This window comes from Lissotriton helveticus, chromosome 2_1, assembly GCF_964261635.1.
Source record: "Lissotriton helveticus chromosome 2_1, aLisHel1.1, whole genome shotgun sequence".
NCBI lineage: Eukaryota > Metazoa > Chordata > Amphibia > Caudata > Salamandridae > Lissotriton > Lissotriton helveticus.
In genome coordinates this window covers 1121672469-1121694398 of record NC_136059.1, presented here as the reverse complement: position 1 = coordinate 1121694398, position 21930 = coordinate 1121672469, and the positions used below count along the sequence as shown (strand labels likewise).

The 21930-nt window shown below is 48.7% G+C and overlaps 1 protein-coding gene across 1 annotated transcript in view; it reads left to right on the top strand.

The window, feature by feature from the left end:
- FOCAD (focadhesin) overlaps nucleotides 1–21930 on the top strand; it is a 1210644-nt gene that overhangs the window by 731735 nt on the left and 456979 nt on the right. Inside the window, exon 23 of the mRNA XM_078675948.1 lies at nucleotides 627–748. Within this exon, the coding sequence (XP_078532074.1) occupies nucleotides 627–748 (122 nt within the window). The remainder of the gene's footprint in view (nucleotides 1–626; nucleotides 749–21930) is intronic.

Sequence of the window (21930 nt, the reverse complement as noted above, 5' to 3'; positions counted from 1 at the left end):
CTTTGTGCTAGTCTTATTTTATTGTAATTAATTCTCAATACATTTACCATCATGGTGATTTTGCCACCAACGCTAGTATAGAGAGAGGAGAAGTTATCACCAGCCGGTCATACTTAACTGTTCTGGAAAAGGAGTTGTACCAATGGTAGCATTTTCCATTTATCACCTTGTCAACATTGAATGAGGGACGATGGTCAGAGTGTTCCTAGAATGAAGATCACAGTGTTTTATTTATTTTAGTTATAACCCAAATATAAGGGTTCCGACCTAATGGCATAAGGACTGCCATGAAATGTGTGACTGATCGACCCAGCAACAACAGACTTTAAGGAAATCCTGCCATAGTTATCTGCAATGTAAATAACTACATTGCATGCACTTGTTGACTGCCACGTCACCACAAGCAACGCAATTGTTTTTGCCCAAGCTAAGAAAAAACATCCTGAAAAAAACAAGCCTCTCTAATTTGACTTTATACTTATGCAGATTTCTGTGGTTTGCTTTTACAGTATGAAATATTTAAATTTAGGAATAGAATGTCACATGCTTATTTTTATTGACTGTACAAATCATGGTTTATTGTACATATGCTTTAAATATTTTATTTGCATTTTTTTCATTGGTAGCTGGAATGCTGCTTTGCTATGACTTGCCAATTCAAACCGACAAAGATGGCAGACCAATTAATCGATTTCTGGCCAGCAGGGGACGAAGTTATCAGCAGATTTTGACGGCTCTTATCCACGAGGTTTGTATTTCTGTCAGTTGGAATTGTTACCTTCATTTTTGTATAAGATTGTTGCCTTCAACTTCCATTTTGTGCTGCTGTCTAGTGACATTCTACTGCCTGATGGCTTCTAATTCAGCATGGATAATCAAATGCTGATTTGAAGTATTTAGCAGTCATTTGTGAATACTCCAGTAGATGGAAGCAGTAAACCCCCCCCCCCCCCCCAACCCCCCCCCCCCCAAACGCCAAGAAAGGTATGTTTCCTTTGAGGATAATAGTGACCTCCTGTACCCACTGTCCAAAAGATAACCCCTGCTCACCTCCTTGGGAGATTGGCACGAGTCAGGATTATCTCGAAGGCAAAGTGTAAAGCACTTGTACAGCTACACACAGTAAAACAGTGAAAACACTACAAAAGGCACCACACCAGTTTAGAAAATAACCATTATTTATCTGAATCAAACAAGACCAAAACGACAAAAATCCAACATACACAAGCAAAGATATCACTTTTAAAAGGTTTAAGATAGTTCAGTCCATAGGAAACTTTGAATGCGTTACTTTTGTCATTACATTCCTGGAATGCATCAAAATCCAAAATGAAAACACGTACAGAAGATACGAGGCATCGGAATAGCAAAGCAATGAGTTGATTCCTTACTCCCATGGGAGGTGATGTGTCAGTTCCTTACTGCCATGGGAGGTGATTCGTCGAGTCCTTACTGCAGCGCAGGAGAGGTGATGTGTCGGGTCCTTACTGTCAGGGGAGGTGATGTGTCAATTCCTTACTGCGAGGAGAGGTATCTGAAAGTGACACGTTAGTGATAGATTCCTTACCTTAGAATATCCCCAGGCGTCAGACTGCATCCGGAAAATTTTGCGTAGCAATACCCCTGCGCGCCGGCAGGCATCGTCCACGGCTCCGCGGCCGTCGTCAGCGTCATTAGTGCCGGAATGACGTCGTCGGAGTACTTAGACGCCGCCCTCGTGCGCTGACGTCAGTTCTTCTTTTTTCCGCGCCAGCTAGCGCAGATCCAGAGAAGCTCTTCCCCTTAGTCATTTTTTGACTAAACTTTTTGATCTTTTTGATCATTTTTCTACTCGAGTCTTCGACTCCTACGGTGCCGGTAGGGATGCCCGGGTTCAAACCCTGCTCCAAGTGCAGCCGACTGATGTCGGTTACCGACCCCCATCGCCGGTGTCTTCAATGTCTAGGCCTCGACCACGACGACCGCACCTGCTCCGACTGCCGGGCCCTGACGTCTAAGGCTAGGCGGGAGCGGTCCCGCAAGCGACTGGAGCTCCGGCAGTCGGCCCCACGCCGTTTCAGGTCCCGGTCCCACAGGAGGTCGAGGGACCGGTCGCGGGGTCGGAGCCCTCGTAGCTCCGAGAGTCGGCATCGGTCTTCATGATCCAGGTCCTCAGGTAAGAGGCATGAGAGGTCGGAGAGACGTCATCGTTCTTCCGACCCACCCCGACGCTCGCCCGACGCGGCCGGGGGTTCGGGTGACACCACCCACGCGGCTCCGACGGAGTCGCGGACGTCGCCACCTGCCCCACACCTTCCGGTCCCTGGGCACGGTGCGACGCAAGAGGAGGTAGAGCGGTACCTCATGGCCATGAGGTCCGTCCCTCTTCCGCCAGGTCCCGTGGCGCCTACGGGCCCAACGGTCCCGGCTGGAGGGCCTGGCGGGTCGGGTGCTTCGGCTCCGACGCCGCCGGCGACTTCGGTCCCGGCGCTGCAGGCCCCCACTGGATCCGGTTCCGGATCCGGGTCGTCGCCGGTCGACCTCACGACCTTACCGGCGCCGGCCCTGCGGGTGTCGCCCCCGGCACCGCCTACTGGCGCCGTCCTCGATCCTACCCTCGATTCGGTTCCGGCGCGGGAGCGGCGCCGCTGGGCGCCGCTCTCGACATCATACGGAGATTTCTATTTCCACGAACCGGCCCCATCTGTTGATCTTGAATTGCAGGAGATAGGTGACGAGGGTGATTGGGAGGGGTCTGTGGACCCTCTGGCACAGGAGTGACAGTCTCAACAGGACTGGACATATGAGCTTGGGGAGGCCAGTGGAATTGACACTTCGCAAGACACTGGATTTGTCTCCCCTCCCACCGTGGCAACGGAGGAGGGGGCTGCCTACAGTGTAGTGTTGACGCGGGCGGCCAAGGCCTTGGGCCTGACGCTCCCCGTCGCGGCCGTGAGGACTAACCTCCTCACTGAGGTCCTTAAACCACAAGCATGCTCCAATGAGCCTCTGCTGCCGTTTAATGAGACCTTGTGTGACGTTCTTGTGGGCACTTGGTCCAAGCCCGCCACAGGTCAGCCTGTGGATAGGAACATGGCCAGACGCTACCGCCCGGCCCCGGGCGACTCTTGCTTTTTGTCCACCCTTCCCACTCCCGAGAGCCTGGTCATCCAAGCCTCCACTTCCCAGACCGCATTCCCGATGGCTCTGCCCGATCGGGAATCCAAGAGGTACGAACAATTCGGAAAGAAAGTGGTTTCGTCCCTGAGCTTGGGACTGCGGTCAGCCAATACCGCATGCCTCTTGGGCCGCTACACCCACACCCTGTGAGACACGGTTGCGGACATGCTGCCACAATGTCCGGAGGAGGCCCGGGCTAAACTCGCCCAAGCCCTTGCGGAGGGTCGAGATGCAGCGCTCTATTCCATCCGGTGTGGGCTGGATACCACGGACTCACTGGGCAGAGCGATGGCAACGACGGTGGCTGTTCGACGCCACGCCTGATTGAGGTCCGCCAACTTTTCGGCCGATGTCCAGGCCACACTCCTGGACATGCCGTTTGATGGCCGTCGCCTATTCGGCGACAAGGCAGACCATGCGCTTGAGCGTTTTAAGGACTCCAGGGCTACGGCCAAGTCCTTGGGCCTCTCGGCCCCACGCCAGCAAACGGGTGCCTTTCGCTCCTTTTGTGGCCAAGGAAGGGGCGGTCCCACACGTGCTGCCAGCCACGCACCGCAGACTGCTACACAGCGTGGTGGCGGCCGTGGAAACCGCCGTGGCGGCGGTCGGGGACAACGGCGAGGCCAGTCCACACCTTCCCCTGCAGCCCCCGCCTCAAAACCCTCCTAGTCCGTGCTTTCAGGCCCATGTGACGCCAGTGGGGGGCAGGGTTTGCCATCACCTCTTCCACTGGCGCACTCTCACGTCGGACAGGTGGGTGCTGCAAATCGTCCGAAGGGGCTACTCCCTCCCCTTCGAGACGACCCCTCCAGCCATGCCACCGCAATTCCACCGTGTGTCGGGGGATCACTTGCAACTTCTGCAAGAGGAAGTTATGGCCTTCTTGGCCAAGGGGGCCATCGAGCGCGTTCCTGGGCCAGAAGTAGGGTGTGGTTGTTACTCCCACTACTTTCTGGTACCCAAGAAGGGCAAAGGGGGCCTACGCACTATCTTGGACCTACGGAACGTCAACGGCTTCCTCCGGAAGGAGAAATTCAAGATCCGGACTTTGGCTCAGGTCTTAGTTGCCCTGGACCCCGGAGACTGGATAGTAGCGTTGGACTTGCAGGACGCTTATTTTCACATCCCCGTCCTGCCGGCCCACCGGTGTTACCTGTGGTTCACAGTAGGCCTCAAGCACTTTCAGTTTACCGTGCTCCCATTCGGCCTTACCAGCGCCCCACGGATGTTCACGAAAGTGATGGCGGTGGTCGCAGCTCATCTGCGCAGGTTAGGGGTTTCAGTCTTCCCGTATGTCGACGACTGGTTGTTGAAGGCGGGCTCGCCCCAGACAGTCGTCAGCCACCTCCAGACTACGGCCGATCTCCCGCACCTGCTGGGGTTCTCCATCAATGTGCCGAAGTCACACCTGTGTCCCTCTCAGAAGCTCCTCTTCATCGGAGCGGTTCTAGACTCAGCGCAGTTTCAGGTTTATCCTCCCTAACAGCGGGTTTGGGATATTCAGGCTCTTTTTCCGATCTTTCAGCCTTTATCCCGTGTCTCGGTCAGGTTGACGCTGCGGCTTCTGGGACTGATGGCCTCCTGCATCCTTCTGGTGCATCACGCCCGGTGGCGGATGCGGGCTCTGCAGAGGGACCTGAAGTTTCAGTGGGCCCAGCATCAGGGCAACTTGTCCGACCATGTCTTGATCTCGGAGGGCACTGCAAGACAGTTGCAGTGGTGGCTCACGGACCGCGATTGAGTCAGTGGTAGATCCCTCTCCCTACCCCAACCGGAGCACGTAGTTGTGACGGTCGCGTCCATCCAGGGCTGGGGGGGCCACATGGGAGAGGCGGAGATCAGAGGCCTCTGGTCTCCGGCGGAGTCCCAGCTCCACATAAACCTTCTGGAGCTGCGGGCGATCCAACTTGCACTGAAGGCATTCCTCCCCTCTGTCCGGGGGAGTGTAGTGCAGGTGTTCACGGACAACACCACCGCCATGTGGTACTGCAACAAACAGGAGGAGTGGGGTCGTGGATACTATGCCAGGAGGCTCTGCGTCTCTGGCAGTGGCTGGAACATCAGGGCATGACCCTGGTGGTTCAACACCTGGCAGGTTCTCTGAATACCAGGGCGGACTAACTCAGCCGTCGGTGCATGATGGATCACGAATGGCGTCTGAACTCGGACGTGGCGCAAGGTCTCTTTCAGCAGTGGGGAGGGCCTTGGTTAGATCTATTCGCCACAGAAGAGAACGCGCAATGTCATCAGTTCTGCGCGTTGGAATTTCCAAGGCGGCACTCGCTCGGAGATGCTTTTCGTCGCGAGTGGAGCTGCGGTCTATTGTACGCCTTTCCGCCTATACCACTTCTGCCCAGAGTGCTGAAGAAGATCAGGCAGCGAGACCGGGCCCAGGTTATCCTTGTGGCTCCGGACTGGGCACGAAGATATTGGTATCCAGAGCTACTCAGCATGTCTGTCGATCCCCCGATTCGTCTGCCTCTTCAGGAGGACCTTCTGTCACAGCAGCAGGGGACGGTCCTCCACCCAAACCTGTCCAGTCTCCACCTACAAGCTTGGAGATTGAGCGGTGACAGTTGAGGCCATTTGACTTGCCTCCTGAAGTCTGTAATGTCATTCTGGTAGCCAGGCGTCCCTCCACAAAGTCGGTATACGCCTGCAGGTGAAACAGATTTGTGGCATGTTGCACAGCAAAGGCTGTGGATCCACTCGCTGCCCCCCTTTCTGAGGTTCTCCTCTTCCTTCTTTCTCTTGCCCAGCAGGGCTCTGCTCTGGGCTATCAAGGGCTACCTTTCTGCCCTTCTTAAGGCTACCTGATCAGCCATCTTTGTTCAAGTCCCCAATTGTAAATAGGTTTTTGAAGGGCATCACACACATGTTTCCTCCAGTTCCTTTCGTGATGCCCCAGTGGGACTTGAACCTTGTACTTACTTACCTAATGTGTGCTCTCTTTGAGCCGCTCCATAACTGTCCTCTCCGTCTTCTTACTTTGAAAACTGCTTTCCTGGTTGCCATCACCTCTGCCAGGAGAGGGAGTGAGCTCCAGGCTCTTTCTGCCACACCTCCTTTCCTCTCTGTCCATCTGGACAAGGTTGTGTTGCGGACGAGACCCTCTTTCCTGCCCAAGGTTGTCACGGCCTTCCACATTGGGCAGTCCATCACCTTGCCCACCTTCTTTCCGCCTCCGCATCCCTCGAAAGAGGAAGAGAGGCTCCACCGTCTGGACCCAAAACGTGCGCTCTCTTACTATCTGGATCGCACACGCCAGTTCCGGGTGGATGACCAACTCTTTGTTGGTTACGTGGGTGCTAAGAAGGGACGGGCGGTGCACAAGCGGACCATCTCTCGGTGGATCATCTTGTGCATCCAGGCGTGTTACTCCTTGGCTAAGAAGGAACCCCCTGTTGGGCTGAGGGCTCATTCCACTCTGGCCACGGCGACTACGACTGCACTGGGCCGAGGAGTGCCCTTGCAGGACATTTGTCAGGCAGCTACGTGGGCCTCTCTGCACACGTTTGCGAGACACTACTGCCTGGACAGCCAAGTCCGGAGGGATGGCTTCTTTGGCCGTTCCGTCCTCCAGGACTTTCTGGTGTGATTAATATTTATTTTTTTATTTTTTTGAAAAACCTTTATTATAGCATTCAAGAAAAATACAAGCATGGGCCTACAACCGCAGGGGCCGGCCGCTAAACAAAATTAGACCACCTATATCACAGTACGACACAGCTCATCAGCCGACAACCCTGAGGTCCGGCAGCGATTCAGGATAGAACTTGTATTAGAATGCACAACTGAGTCCCAGTATGAGACAGAGGTTCCATTTTCTATTATTTAAGAAAGGATCAGATGCCATACAATCAAACAGAAGAATACGGGGGACAGGGCAAGAGACAGGTTATGCACGTAAGAACTGCTATAATGGAACATTGGCGCCAAAGCATATGGATCGGTGCAAACGACAATACAATATACATTCAATGTTGAGCGCCAGTTCTCAGGGCCTGCCCACCCGGGAATCAGGATATCATAAAAAGCATAAGCACTAAATACAAGTACACGATAAGAATCCGAATGATTCGCAAGCTATACTGATCCTTTAAGGAAGAGAAAGGGAAGGAAAGAAAAAGGCCATAGAAATAAAAAAAGGCAAAATAAAAAACCCTTTCCAACCCCCCACCCTGCACCCCTGCAAATGGCTACAGCCTAACCCCACTAGCAGCGTGCCTGTCACCCCTAATAACTAAAACCCTAAAAGTAGGAAAAAAGAATGGAGGAGGGCTTATCCGTTTGGGCTCCCAGCCCCTTCAGTCCCCCCGCCAGAAACAGACACCACCTATCACTAAAAGACCAACGTATGACAACACTTATAGAAGAAATTAGGGGGCACCGCAATACACCGCCCAGCCTTTTAGATCAAACAGTTGCAGGTCGAACACCCGTAAAAGCCACTCCAACCCGTCCCGACCTAGTTGATCTTAACCTTGGCCCTTCCGAGCCAGCACACAAACCCCCCCAGCGAGACACAAAGGCACACAAAGGAGTAATAGAGGAGAAGGGAGTCATCAAGAATCAATCTATGGCGACTCGTAGGCAGTGAGTCCACAAGAACGTCAGACGCAGAATAACTCTCCCTCCTAGATGGACAGTCCCAATGTATCTTGCCCAGGAGTCGTAAAGTCACCAAGAAAGGAGAAGACGACCACAAAATGAATGGAAAGTCAAGAACAAAAATCTCCGGGAGGGGAACGCCTTTCGATACCTCCAAAGTCGATAGTGGTGGAAGGTTCGGCAATACACTGACGACCTCGGGAACACCTTCCTCCAGGGCACCATCCGATGGTTTCAATACTTGCTTCCTCATGGGGTTCTCGCACGGAGTCAAAATGGCCGTGGTTTGAATGGCTGCAGATTGCTGTTCCAACAGTAAGGCTGGGTCCGGTTTCACCAGGAGCATCTCAGATAGGCGCGTGTCCAATTTGCACAATAAGACATCCACATGTGAATGAAACGCCCTAATTTCTGCCAATATTGACCTCAGCGATGGCTCAAGCACCGTTCGATCCATAATCTCACGCCCGACACCAATCACAATCACCTCCCCGGGTGTATCTGGCATCCTCAGTGGGACAAACAGGATCGCGAACGTGCAGATGCGGAGGGCGACCAGTCTTTATTCGCAGCCACGGTCAACCCGGTTAAGGCCGCAGGTCAGAGACCCCGACCCACCGACCCCCGCGGGCCCAATACCGGGTCCGCGGGACGGGGACCCCCACCCGCAGCCAACTGCGAGCAGAGTCACTCCTCCATCGATGCTGAGCAATAGAAATGATCGCCGCCAAATTCGGGCTTAAACAAAGCCTCCACTCCGATTGACCGGACCCAGCCTGGGTCCCCCGGCCGATGTTGTTGCACTGCAGCCCGGCTGTGAAAGTACTCGAGGCCCCGGCTTCACCGCTGGAGTAGGCCACAATCTTCAACTCGATGGAACTTCGTCAAACCAGCCGATAAAAGTTCCCGGATTTCACCATCGGAGTGCGGAATAGTTCATGCACACAGAGGCTAGGCGTAAAATCAGGATAATGTACTGGATATTGTGGCGGGATACGGAGGTCGGCAGAGCCGGGAGCCTAAGCAGTCATCTTGTTTGCTGACGTAGCTCCTCCCCCCTCTGGTGTGATTATTGGTTCTCAGATCCACCACCGGGGTTGGTATTGCTGGGGTATTTATTCTAAGGTAGGGAATCTATCACTAACGTGTCTCTTTCAGATGCACAAGTTACTACTTGTGTAACGATATATCTGTAAGAGACATTAATTAGTGATAGATTCCTTACCGACCCACCCATCCTCCCCGTTCTGCGAACCAATATCTAGGGTTAAGGTCATCCCCTTTCAGGGCCCTAGTTGCATGGCACCAGTGTTGGTTCTATCATGGCTCTGCGTTGGTTTTTCAGCTGCACGGCGCTGCACCATCAGGAAAAACAGGCACTAAATGTTGATGCTTGGATTTTCTTCAGTCCTTTGCAGCAAAGCCACTTCCAAAGGTTAATAAGTGGATTTGGCACCACTTAGCAGGTCAGATATCCCAGCTGAGGCGTTCAGGGGCTGCAGGTGAGGTATTTGATGGCCCTGTGATTTCTTAACAGGAGGCAAGCGCACACAAGCCCTTGGAGAACCTTGGCAAGCAGGATGTAGAAAGCAAAGTTGAGTCATTTCTCTGCCAAAGACAGAAGCAGCAGGCCAACACTGCAAAGCACACAGCAAAGTTGTAGTCCCTCCTGACAGCTTCTCCAGCTCTTCTTCTTGGCAGAATGTCCTCTTAGTCCCGAAGTATTCACAGCTCCAGTACTTATACTATTTTCTGCCTTTGAAGTAGGCAAACTTCAAAGGAAAGTCTCTGTAGTGCACAAGACCCTGCCTTTTTCTGACCTGGCACCAGACATACTAGAGGGGAGTGGAGACAGATTTGTGTGAGGACAGACACTGCCCTGTTCAGGTGTCAGCGACATCTCCTCCCATCACTCTAGCTTAGGAGGGCCCATCTGCCTGATGATGGCTCATCAGGATATGCAAGGCACACCACAGCTCCCTTTGTGTGACTATCTAGAGTGAATGCACAAACAGCCCAACTGTCACCCCCCTACCTCCACCCACCCCACAACCCCAGACGTGGATTCCACTGTCAGGCAGAGGCACAGAATGGTAAAGGAAGAAAGTGCCCACTTTCTAAAAGTGGCATTTTGAAACACGCAATTTAAAAACCAACTTCGCTAATAGATGTATTTTTAAATTGTACGTTTAGGGACCCCAAACGCCAAATCTCTATCTCTTCCCAATTGGAAGTTACACTTGTAAGATGTCACAAGGCTGCTCCAATTCTATAACCTGTGGGAGAAATAGTCATTACAATAATGAAAAACAAAATTAGCAGTATTTCACTATCAGGACATGTAAAACACACAGTACTTGTCCTACCTTTTAAATACACTGCACCCTGCACATGGGGCTTACTTGGGCCTACCTTAGAGGTGCCTTACATGTAGTATAAGGGAAGGTCTGGGCCTGGCAAGTAAGCGCACTTGCCAGGTCAACATGGCAGTTTAAAACTGCGCTCACAGACTGTGCTGTGACAGGCCTGAGACATGGTTGCAGGGCTACTTGTGTGGGTGTCACAATCAGTGCTCCAGGCCCACTAGTAGCATTTGAATTACAGGCCCTGGGCAAACATAGTGCACTTTACTAGGTACTTACCAGTAAATCAAATATGCCAGTCATGGATAAACAATCGCAATTTACTCAGGTAGCACTTGCAGTTTCACTGATCAGCAGTGGTAAAGTGCCCAGAGTTCTAAAACCAGCAAAAACGAAATGCAGCACACAGTCAAAAACAGGAGGTCAGAAGCAATCACCACCGGGTAGTTATAGTTAGGACCATGTTTCCTTAGGAAAAGCATTTTTTAGGTTGCTTTAGCACCATTTGATAAATCGCCAAATTGTGATTCCTACTGGCACATCGCTCTGTGCTAGAAGCCAGTGATGGGATGAGCATGTACTCTAAACACCTTTATGACCCAGTGACATTCACTGTCTGAAATTCACACTGCCTTCATCCTCAGGTCCTCAATTGCGCCCCGTCATGAACACTCACCCATAAACTTAACTCACCCTGGCATCTATATGCGACTTAGTTCTCAGAATGTACTATACAAGAAGAGTTGTATGTTCCATGAAATAATACTACAAAAACACAACTTTTGGAAATACCAAATACTCAATGCAAAACGAAGTAAAACGTGAAATTTCACCTAGGACTGCATTGATGATATGACTTAACTTAAGATTTTTACAGTCATTCTTGATCAAAAGATCAGGTGTTTTTGCCAGTAAGGTTATGGACATGAACATAGGTCCTAATAGGCACCCGTTTCACAGTCCGTTTTTAATTTTCTGGGTCTGAGACCCAGCATGACCCACCCAACTTAAACCTGTGCGTAAAAAAGCAGACCTACTCTGCCATCCTCTATTTGTTTGGTCTACTTTAACAGACTATTTGTGCAAACTCTAGAGATGCGATGGTCTTCTTTTATAGAAATGTCTGAATTTACCAGGGTGCTAGTGGATTTTGCGGGAGAGACCTACTTGGTGCTTTGAATATTTTTTTTAATCTCAGATCACTTCCACAAGGGTCATGCTAGGCCTAAGAATAGGAAGAAGGGTTTCCCACATCACCTGGAGGCTTTTGACAGGTCCTCCTTGATAGGCCTAGTGAACAGGCTGGGGCTTGTCTTTGCTGCCTGCTATAATTTCAGCTGGAATCCCCCGCTGGCCAAGGGTTGGCTGTGTTGATTGTGGATCCAGGCAGGGTGGTGGTGAAGACACCATGGAATAATAGTCTCTCTATAACGAGCACTTATGTCACCACACTTGTTTGTGTCAGCAAAAGTAAAAACCAAATTAAGAGGCTTTTTTCACTTGTGGCATCCCAATAAATGCTGGTGGTTAATGAGCTGTCTCTGATCTACGTTTTCTGAAAAATGGAATATCAAATTAAACATGTTAAGAAGTAAGTGCTGGTTTTCCTTGAATATTGAGTAGAAAACATAAGCTTTTCTATTGGGTAAACGGGCTGTGGCAGTGGGGAGCAGAGTCCATTTTACTTGCAGTCCTTACCTGCGATGTCAGCAGATGGTCTGAGGATGATGATAATGGAGCTTCTGAGAATCAAAAGATCTTGCCAAGAAAAGGTCAAGACAGTCACCTCCTTTATCCTTGTTGTCTTCTCCTTCATTCTATTGAACCAAGTACAACAAAAAGGGGACATAGCTAGTGTAACTGGACCCCAAGAGGAAGGTGGTGCATAATCAAGATCTGGATGTAGTGGTGAGTTACTTGAATTCTATCCTGGATCTCCTGGAAAGAGAATACGGATTTCAGTACTTCTTGGTACTGTTGCAACACTTTAAATATCCCATAACTCAAAAACAAATGTTGCACAAAATAGTTAAGGAACTGATCATGCATGAATGGTTCGATATGAGGAAGATGTTTGTTCACAGGTTTGTTATAAGAATGCGGTGAATGAGGTTATCTTATCAACTGAAGGTTGGACTGGGCCATATGAAAGACATTCACTGGCAGGATGTTTACAAGGGGATGTTATGTCATTATCAGTTGCACTACAGGAGCATTCAGACTCTTCTGCCCTCCTGAGCAAGAGGAAGCTCTAGGCTTCATTTTTGGTCTGCACACGTTTTGATGGACTGAGTGCTTCCACCATTGTAAATGTGCTCCAATGGTGGCTTGTTCACACAGATTCCCTTTAGTACAAAGCTTCCATAGAAGTATTACTTTCCTCACTCACTTTCCTAACTTTTTTGCTTATCATCAAGTTTAATAGATGAACTATTTATCTTGCCGAATCACATCTATTATGTTCGTTTTCTAATGATAAACTCAATTCTATGTATAAATTGAAGTTGGATGGGAGCACACTGCCTCACATTCCATCACTCAATTTGCCCCAATGCATCATGGTAGATGCAGGGCATGATAACACATCAGTAGTAGTCTTTACGTTTTTACCCTTGTTTGTGCAGCCTGTGCAGTGTAACTTTAGACACGTGTTTCTGGATTAATTCCTTAATCAGTAGAGAGCAATAAGTCATTTTTGGGGTGCTGGATATGCTGCCTTAAGTCTTCTCAGTTCTCTTGAGCTAATGAGCTGATGAGCTCTGGCTGATGCACCTGCACCCAAAGACCTGAGAAGACTTTGGGTAGAATTCCCAGCACCCCCAGAACAATATGTTGCTCTCTGCTGAAGAAGGACAACTATCCTGAAACACATATCTAGAGATACACAGGGTCAAAAACTGTCACTGAAGTACATTTTATAATGTACTGCATGCATTGGGGCGAACGGAGAGCTGGGATGTGAGGCAGTGTACTCCCACATTCTTTTTGCTATGTATAAACTAAAGATGCATGTGCGGAACCCAATGAACATAAGTGATCTGATTCTGCATGACATACTTGACAAAACTTCAGATGATGGGCAAAGAATTGAGAGAGGAAAGCAAAGCTTCCATTGAAGTACAAACACGAAAGAGGCAACTTGGATAAAAGCAATAAACACATTTATGGAATAAATATAGTAAATACATTTATCCTTATGATCCACTATCTAGGATGATCATTGATAAACCCAAGCTTAGGTGGGGTTAAGGAGCTAATACACCCAGTTTGCACATACCAACATCACCATTTATACTCATTAAAATGCAATACCATCTTATGGCTGTACCGCAATTTGTGTTGAGCACTTACGCATATATTCCTCTATCACTTTTATATTTTCTGTGTAATTTATGTGAATTTCAAAAATACTAAAGTTTGTGTTTTTTTCTAATTACTGATTTGAGTCGTATCATATATTTAATTTTAAAAAAGATTTGTGTTTACACACTAATTTGGTAATGTAATTTAAACTAGAGACCGAGTGAGTCTGGTCATTTTTCAAAATTCTAAATCCGTTCATAATGATTGATCAAAATGGCACCACTGGTGTTTGATAATATGTTTGTTCCTGAGTTGTTCATCCAGTAAGGTGTGAACGCATCTCCTTATTTTCAGGTAATAGCAAGTTGAGGAAATCCCAGCATTAACTTGACAGTCCAAAGACAACCTGCTGCCATATATAGTTTTATCTGTCTTCTTCAAGGCAATAACTTCTCCACTTTTTTTGGGTCTCGCCTACGTAGCGCGCATGCGCTGCATAGGACAGACCTGTAGCCATCGCCACAGCTTCGCGTTGCATAGGTGAGACCTAAAAACGTGCACGCGTTGCATTGCACCATTTGGTCGCACGCTCCCGCAAGGGAATCGTGCAGGCCCCATCCCCCTACTGGCGCGAGGCGTGCGCTTAAAAAAATGTAGATGATCGCGTTCACGGCCGCGCTGCTTTACTGCCGCGTGGCCAATGCTTGTTTTCCTTGAGCAAAGGGAGAGTTGCCTGATCTCACAGGATGGTGAGCGGAAGCCGAATTGGAACCTGGCTCTCCGTTTTATATGGCTGGAGCTGTAGCCACTGAGTCACATCGCCTCCAGTGAAACCTTGGCTGGAGGTTAGAAGAGCCCCTCGAGCTGAGCCCGGCATCTAACTCGAGCAGCCCCAGTAGCTCGCCCACAGCAGGAGTGGGACAAAAGGAGGTGTAATAGTGGCTTGGAAATACCTTCCTCCTCCCGCTTGTCATCTCATCCTTCCAGAGGCTGCCTCGGCTCCTGCCTGCAAGACTCTCACCGCCGCAGCCATCATGTGAAACTTAGCAGCCAGGCTCGGCCAGACTGTCAACAGTTCCTGGGGCACATCACTTCTGGTCTCACCCTAGACGTCTACTAAACATATCTTCCGGTCGCTTGTGAGAGGCGGTGTGTGAGTTTCCAGATTTACTTATTTCCCAAACAAATGGGCGATATTCCCATTCTGAGAAAAAATATTCAGTTAGCCGGTGCCTATTTTTGGTTTAATTTAGCCCGCACATGGGGCGGCGCCTTAGCGTCAGGCTGCAGTTATTGTCCTTGAGCTGCTAGGCTTCTTAATGGTAAAGTGACATTGACATTAATGGAAGATTTATTTATTTATTAATTTATTTAGTGCAGTTTTATATACCACGAACTTTAGCGCCGAGACGCCCAAGCGAATTTTTTGCGCTTTACAAATTTCAAAAATAAATAAATACCCAAAGGTGTCAGAGCCACTTTACAATAGAACCAATTAAGTTACACAGGGGATTATCAAACAAGCATTTGCAATGCAATAGGTCTCGCATTTACGAGAGTTTGAACTAATGGCATTGTAAATGACAATGCCTTTTTTATTCATGTGTTGGTTTTTACAAACCGATAAATAAAAGGCATTGTCATTTACAATGCCATTAGCTCAAACTCTCGCAAATGCGAGACCTATTGCATTGCAAATGCTTGTTTAAAGTGGCTAGTGTTACTTTATCAGTTTCCCTGGGGGTGTCTGGACTAACCAACAAAAACTTCTTACGGCTGAGTTTTAGCATCCAACCAATTCTGCATGGTGCAGAGGAACTCTGCTGTTATATTAGAACCAATTACACCTGTTTCTGGCACGTTTTAGACACTACCTGAAGTTTGTACTCCTGAATATACAAGTATAGTTTTACTACTTGTTACTTCACGTTTCTGTATTATGGCAGTATATATTTTGTCAAGGTACATATATGTGGAGCTAGATATAGAAAATCTATACATACCTTTGGATATTTGTCCCTCAATATTCTGTCTACGTTACTAGTATTCTTGGTGATGTGGCACCGTACGTATAAGGTGTCATCCCTGGATAGTGGGCACTCCTTAGGTTCTTGTGAAACAAGACTCCAGTGTGATTTAAATTGTTCGTTTATTTTACATCATCATTGTGTTTCATGATAACTTTTCATGGTGTCAAACGATGTTTCAATCATTCATAAGGGTATTTAAATCCAGTTGCTCCAATGCATTTCGGGCAAAAGTTTCTATGCGTGAGCGTCGTTAAAGGAAGATCACTTCCTTTAACGACGCTCACGCAGAGAAACTGACACCCACGACCGAAGCAGAAGCCAGTAACACACCGAAAGCTCCCAGATGAAGGGCACGCTTTGCCCGAAATGCATTGGAGCAACTGGATTTAAATACCCTTATGAATGATTGAAACATCGTTTGACACCATGAAAAGTTATCATGAAACACAATGATGATGTAAAATAAACGAACAATTTAAATCACAAGAACCTAAGGAGTGCCCACTATCCAGGGATGACACCGTATACGTACGGTGCCACATCACCAAGAATTATCTAAAGACGTGCCTAGGACGGACACGTCACTTGGCGGAGCACCCGACCTGCTTACCTTCCAAAAGTAAAACCACGCTTAAAATTTAAAAATACAAACCCCTAAGCTGTGCGCCATCCACCTTTATTTAGTCATACGTTACTAGTATCCCACAATATTCTGTAGTCTATATTCAAATTCAGGATCCACTCCCACCTCATTGTCATTGACATAGTTATCCAACCAGGATTTGCTTGCCAACAAAAAAAATCAGACAGAGGTTTGACTTATTTGTTGAACAAAAATGGAGACTAGCAGGGATTCCTGTAGAACTCCAAATACAATGGCTTTGGGTGATGGTATATAACCAAGGTATGTGTAGACTGCTTTATCTGACAGAAAGGATCATAACCACTTTTTGGCTGTCCCAAGTCCCCCACCAACTCTGAAAACCAGGATATCCTGATCCATGGTATTGATGGCCACAGAGTCGTCAAATAACATAAGGAACACTGTTTCTCCTTTGTGTAGGAAATCTAGTATGGCTGTCTCCATTCCTCTGCTCGATCTGAAGCCTTGACAGCCCCCTCAACTGTCAGATCGCAGCCATGCCATGAGCGCTCGGTTTAAACTAAATCTAAACTCTGTGGTTTCAGGCAGCTTATCCTAGAACAGGACTTCAAATTAGTTGTACAGGTGTGGGTTCCTTTCAGGCTTGACTATGGGATCTCACTCCTATCTGGCATCCCCAGAGTTTAATTAGGTCCACTCAGAACAGTTACGCATGCTGTGGCCCACTTTGTTACCCATCACAAGAAATTTGACCACATCACTCCTATACTGCTATCCCTCTACTGGCTGCCTGTAGGTGCGAGAGCCCAATTTAAAACTACCTGCATTACACATAAGACTCTGCACTCCTGTGTACCTAACTGAAAAATGTAACAGTTTGTCTGCAAAACAAGGTTCAAGAAATGCTAATCCCTTCTCTTGAACCCTCCCACCTTCAAACATGAGTGATTCACAAGCCAGCCAATCTCCACAAGCGCCTCAAGAATTTTGAACTCTCTCCCTCCGATTGTCTGTATGACCTCAGGCCATGCTACCTTAAAACAAATCTTTGAACCCTTCTCTTTTTTTAAACATCTTTTAAAACATTTTTTATGGATCCTTAATCCTCCTCATTCTTCCCCCAAATGTAACAACTGTGCACACCACGGCACACGGCGAGCACTACATTACATACACAGATTTTCAGCACATCTCTGTGAGACTTATGGTCTGAGAATTTACTATTCAGAGTCTGCAGCGCAGACATGGTGAGTCTTGTGTTTGGTAGAGCCCAACATTGGCCCGACAGTTTCCAGATCTTTCCACCAGTAGCACCAAATCTTTGCATGTTTTTGGAGGCAACCCATGAACCTATAGACCAAGTCTTCAGCAGTAGGGCAATATTCTATACTCCTCAGCGATTCAAAGAACTGGGGGGCCTTAACAGAGCACCAGTGTTGTGTTATATCCCTTTGGCTACCATCCATCCAAGTCCAATGTACATGCTTGTGTTCTGTTTTGCCATGCTATCCTGGGTATAGCTCCAAGTGCCAGTCTCTGTCAAAGGGAAAGCCAACCACTGCCTCCAATGTAGAAAACCTTTGAGCCAAGTATCTCTGAATAATCATACACCCCCAGCTATATGTAGGAAGGTGCCTTTATCCATTTTGCAGTGTCAGCAAGTGTGGTTGGGGGTTTAAGCCCATGCTCCATAATGTCTCCGGGGTAAAGTAAACCCTATGGAAATACTTGAACTGGATGAGGTGCAATCAGACGGGGATTATTAGGGTCCTGGCTGCCATGCGTGCCCCATTCCATTCATCAGGCTATCCTTCCCCCGTCCAAATCACGCCCCCACTTTACCTTCAACCTCCTGTAGGGGTCTGGTATGTTGAAATTCTCTTTTCTAGTATGGGTTCCATTGTGATTTTGCATTCTAGAGGGCTGAAATCTGAAAGCCTGTTCCTGTAAACATCTAGTGCAGGCCTAAATTCTAAATAAAGAAAGAAATGCGATTTATGGAGCCCAAATTCCTCTGTCAGTTGCGCATATGACAGCATGTCATCAGAAGCCCAAACATATCCAATATTGGAGATCCCAATGTTATCCCAAACCCTTAATCCCTGTAGCCCCGAGACCTCTTGGGCCAGGTTCCATACCATACAGGCGTTTCCTTCTTTGGTTTTCCCTCCCATCTAATCTGTCTCAGAGCAAGGTGCCAGCACTCCAGGTGGACAGCCATCACTGGAGGTAGCACGTGGAAAACACTAGACCCATACAGTATGGATCAACATCCGCAGGTATCAAGAGTATCAATGTCCAGCTGGGTTGCTGGATCTGGTTTCCAAAGATCCAGTCATAAATGGGAACCATTGATAAGCCTAATAGTATAATTTCACATCCACTCTACCCATTCCCCGATAAAACATTGATTTTATGCATTTCTTGTGGTAAACTCTAGGAGGGCCTTTTGCGCATATGTAGTTGTTCAAGAGAGTTTGCATGGTGGAGAACCAGTCCCCTGCAAGCCGCAGCCTTCAAACCCTCCTAGTCGGCCCACTTATCATCATGGGCACCCAGTCGGTGGCAGGATTCGCTATCATCTGCTCACTGGCAGTTCATAACATCGGACAGGTGGGGTTTGCAGATTGCCCAAAGGGGCTTCTCCCTCCTCTTTGAGACTACCCCTTCCTCCACGTAACCCACTTACAACGGGCTGACGGAGGACCACCTATCTCTTCTCTGCCAGGAAGTGACAGCTGTTTTGGTCAAATGGGCCATAGAGATAGTGTTGATGCCAGAAGTAGGTTGTGTTTGCTCTTCTAGCTACTTTCTGGTGCCAACGAAGGACGGAGGCCTTCCTCTTTTCTTTCGATCTGAGCTCTCTCAAATTCTTCCTCAAGAAGGAGGAATTAAAGATGCTCACTCTAGCTCAGGTCCTGTCTGCCCTGGACCCTAGAGATTGTATAGTGGTGTTGGACTTGCATGATGTTTATTTCTACATTCCCTTCCTGCCTGCCCACAGGTGTTTCTTGCAGTTAATGGTGGGCCACAAACATTTTCCTTTTGCTGTGCTGCTTTCTGGCCTCACCAGTGCCCCTCGATTGTTCACTAAGTGGATGCCGCTGGTTGTAGCTCATCTGCTGAGGTCAGAGGTGCCAGGCTTCCCCTATCTCGAGGACTGGCTGTTGAAGGCAGGCTCGCCCTTGGCTGTCGTCCCCCACCTCCAGACTACGGTGGACCTCCTGCATTTGCTGGGGTGTACTATCAACGTACCAAAGTCACACCTTACTCCCTCTCAGACTCTCCCTTTCATCGAAGCTGTTTTGTACACAGTGCAGTTTCTAGCCTATCCTCCCAAACGGCGATTCCAGGATATTCAGGCTATGATACCGATGTTTCAGACTCTATCCTGGATTTCGAGGAGACTGACTCTGAGACTCCTGGATCTCATGGCTTCCTGCATCCTGCTTGTTACACATGCCTGTTGGCATATGTAGGATCTGCAGCGCGATCTGAAGTTCCAGTGGGCACAGCATCAGGGGAATCTCTCCGACATGGTCCAGATCTCGGAGGGAACTGCAAAGGGCCTGCAGTGGTGGCTTACGAAACGCGATTGGGCCTGTGACAGACTCCTCTCCCTTCCCCAGCCAGATCTGACAGTAGTGACAGATGCGTCACTCCTGGTATGGGGCAACCATCTGGGAGAGGTGGCGATCAGAGGACTCTGGTATCTGGTGGAATCCGGACTCCACATCAATCTGTTAGTGCTCCGAGTGATCCGATTGGCATTGAAAGCCTTTCTACCCTCCTTCAAGGGAAGACCAGTGCAAGTGTTCATGGACAACATCCCCGCAATGTGGTAATGCAACAAGCAGGGTGTGGTGGGGTTGTGGACCCTTTGTCATGGTGGCCTGTTTGTTTCGACATGGCTGCAACAGCAGGGCATATCCCTGGTGGTTCAATATCTGGCGGGTTCTCTAAACTTCAGATCAAACTAACTCAGCCGAAGGTGCCTAGCAGATCACGAATGGCGTCTCCATCTCGAGGTGGTGCAAGGTCTCTTTCAGCAGTGGAGAGAGCCTTGGTTAGATCTGCGCGCCATCGCTGAGAACATGCAGTGTGAGCAGTTCTGTGTGCTGGAGTTTCTAAGGCTGCTTTCAGTCGGAGACGTGTTTCATCTTGAGTGGAGCTCAGGCCTCCTTTCTGCTCATACCTCTCCTGCCCAGAGTTCTCAAGAAAATCAGAAACGACCGGGCCCAAGTCATCCTTGTGGCTCTGGACTGGGCACAGAGAATCTGGTATCCTGAGCTTGGTGAGCATGGCCATCGGTTCTCCGATCAGGTTGCTCCTTCGGGTGGATCTTCTATCCCAGCATTACAGGAGGGTTCTCCACCGAATCTGTCAACTCTCTGCCTTCTTGAGTGGAGATTGAACGGCGACAGTTGACAGCTTTCTATCTTCCGCCCAAACTCTAATGTTATCTTGGCAGCCAAGTATCCCTCCACCAAGATGGTTTATGCCTGCCATTGGACTAAATCTGTGGCTTGGTGTTCAGAAAGACACATTGATCCCCTTTCTCCCTCCTTTCTCAGGTGTTCCTGTTTGTTCTTTCACTTGCCCAGCAGTGCTCAGCTCTGGGCGCTGTTAAGGGATACCTGTCTGCAATTTCAGCTTTTCTTCGGTTGCACGACCAACCTTCCCTTTTCCATTCCCCTATTGCACTTAGGTTTTTGAAAGGTTTGCAACATATGTTCCCTCCCACTCACTTTGTTATGCTCCAGTGGGATCTCAATCTTGTCCGCACCTTCCTTATGTGCACTGTCTTTGAGCCTCTGTACAGTTGTCCATTCAGGTTCCTTACTATCAAGACAGCCTTTCTCGTGGTGATAGCATCTGCCTGAAGGGTCAGTGGTCTTCAGGCCTTGTCATCCAAGCCTCCTTATCCTAACATCTACCCAGACAAACTGGTGCTTCGTACAGGAGCTTACTTTCTTCCGAAAGTGATCACTCAATTTGAAGTAGGCCAAACCATTAGTCTGCCTACTTTTTACGCTCCCCCTCATCCTTCTAAGGAAGAAGAGCGACATCACCAACTGGACCCAAAAAGGGCATTGTCATTCTACTTTGACTGCACAAAAGAGTTCTGGGTGGATGTCCAACTCTTCATGAGTATGTCGGAGCGAAGAAGAGACGGGCTGTGCAGAGTTGGACCCAGTGAATCGTGCTCTGCTAGGCATTGGCCAAAAAGCAACCCCCTGAGGGTTTACGTGCTCATTCCACCAAAGCTAAAGCTGCAACCACTGCTTTAGGTTGTGGAGTTCCAGTCCTTGATATCTGCCTGGCAGCAACGTGGGCCTCATTGCACACGTTCACCAAACATTACTGTCTGAACAGTGAGGTCCATACAGATGGCCATTTTGCCCGTTCGGTCACGCAGGACTTCCTCGTGTGAAATTGGTTTGCAGACCCACCTCCAGGGAGGTATTGCTTGGGTATCTATTCTAAGATAAGGAATCTGCAGCTAGAAGTCTCTACCAGATGAGCAAGTTATTTACCTTCTGCAATGCCTTATCTGGTTGAGACTATCTAGCCGCCAATTCCTTACTGACCTACCCATCCTCACCGCTGTGCAATCAAATTTCTATGAACAGTGCTTTCCTTTTTCAGGGCCCTAGTTTTCCACACAAATGGTCAGTGTACTCTGTGGCTCTGCGCTTCTGGCATGGAAAGTCGCGAAAAGTAAATGATGTCAGCTCACCTGGGTGGTGCCTATATAGGCATTGCGAAGGTCATTTCCGGCAGGGGACAATGCCAACAACGCCATGCTGAACTGAACGAGGCCACCTACCAGCGCGCAGTGGTACTGCTCATGAAAGAT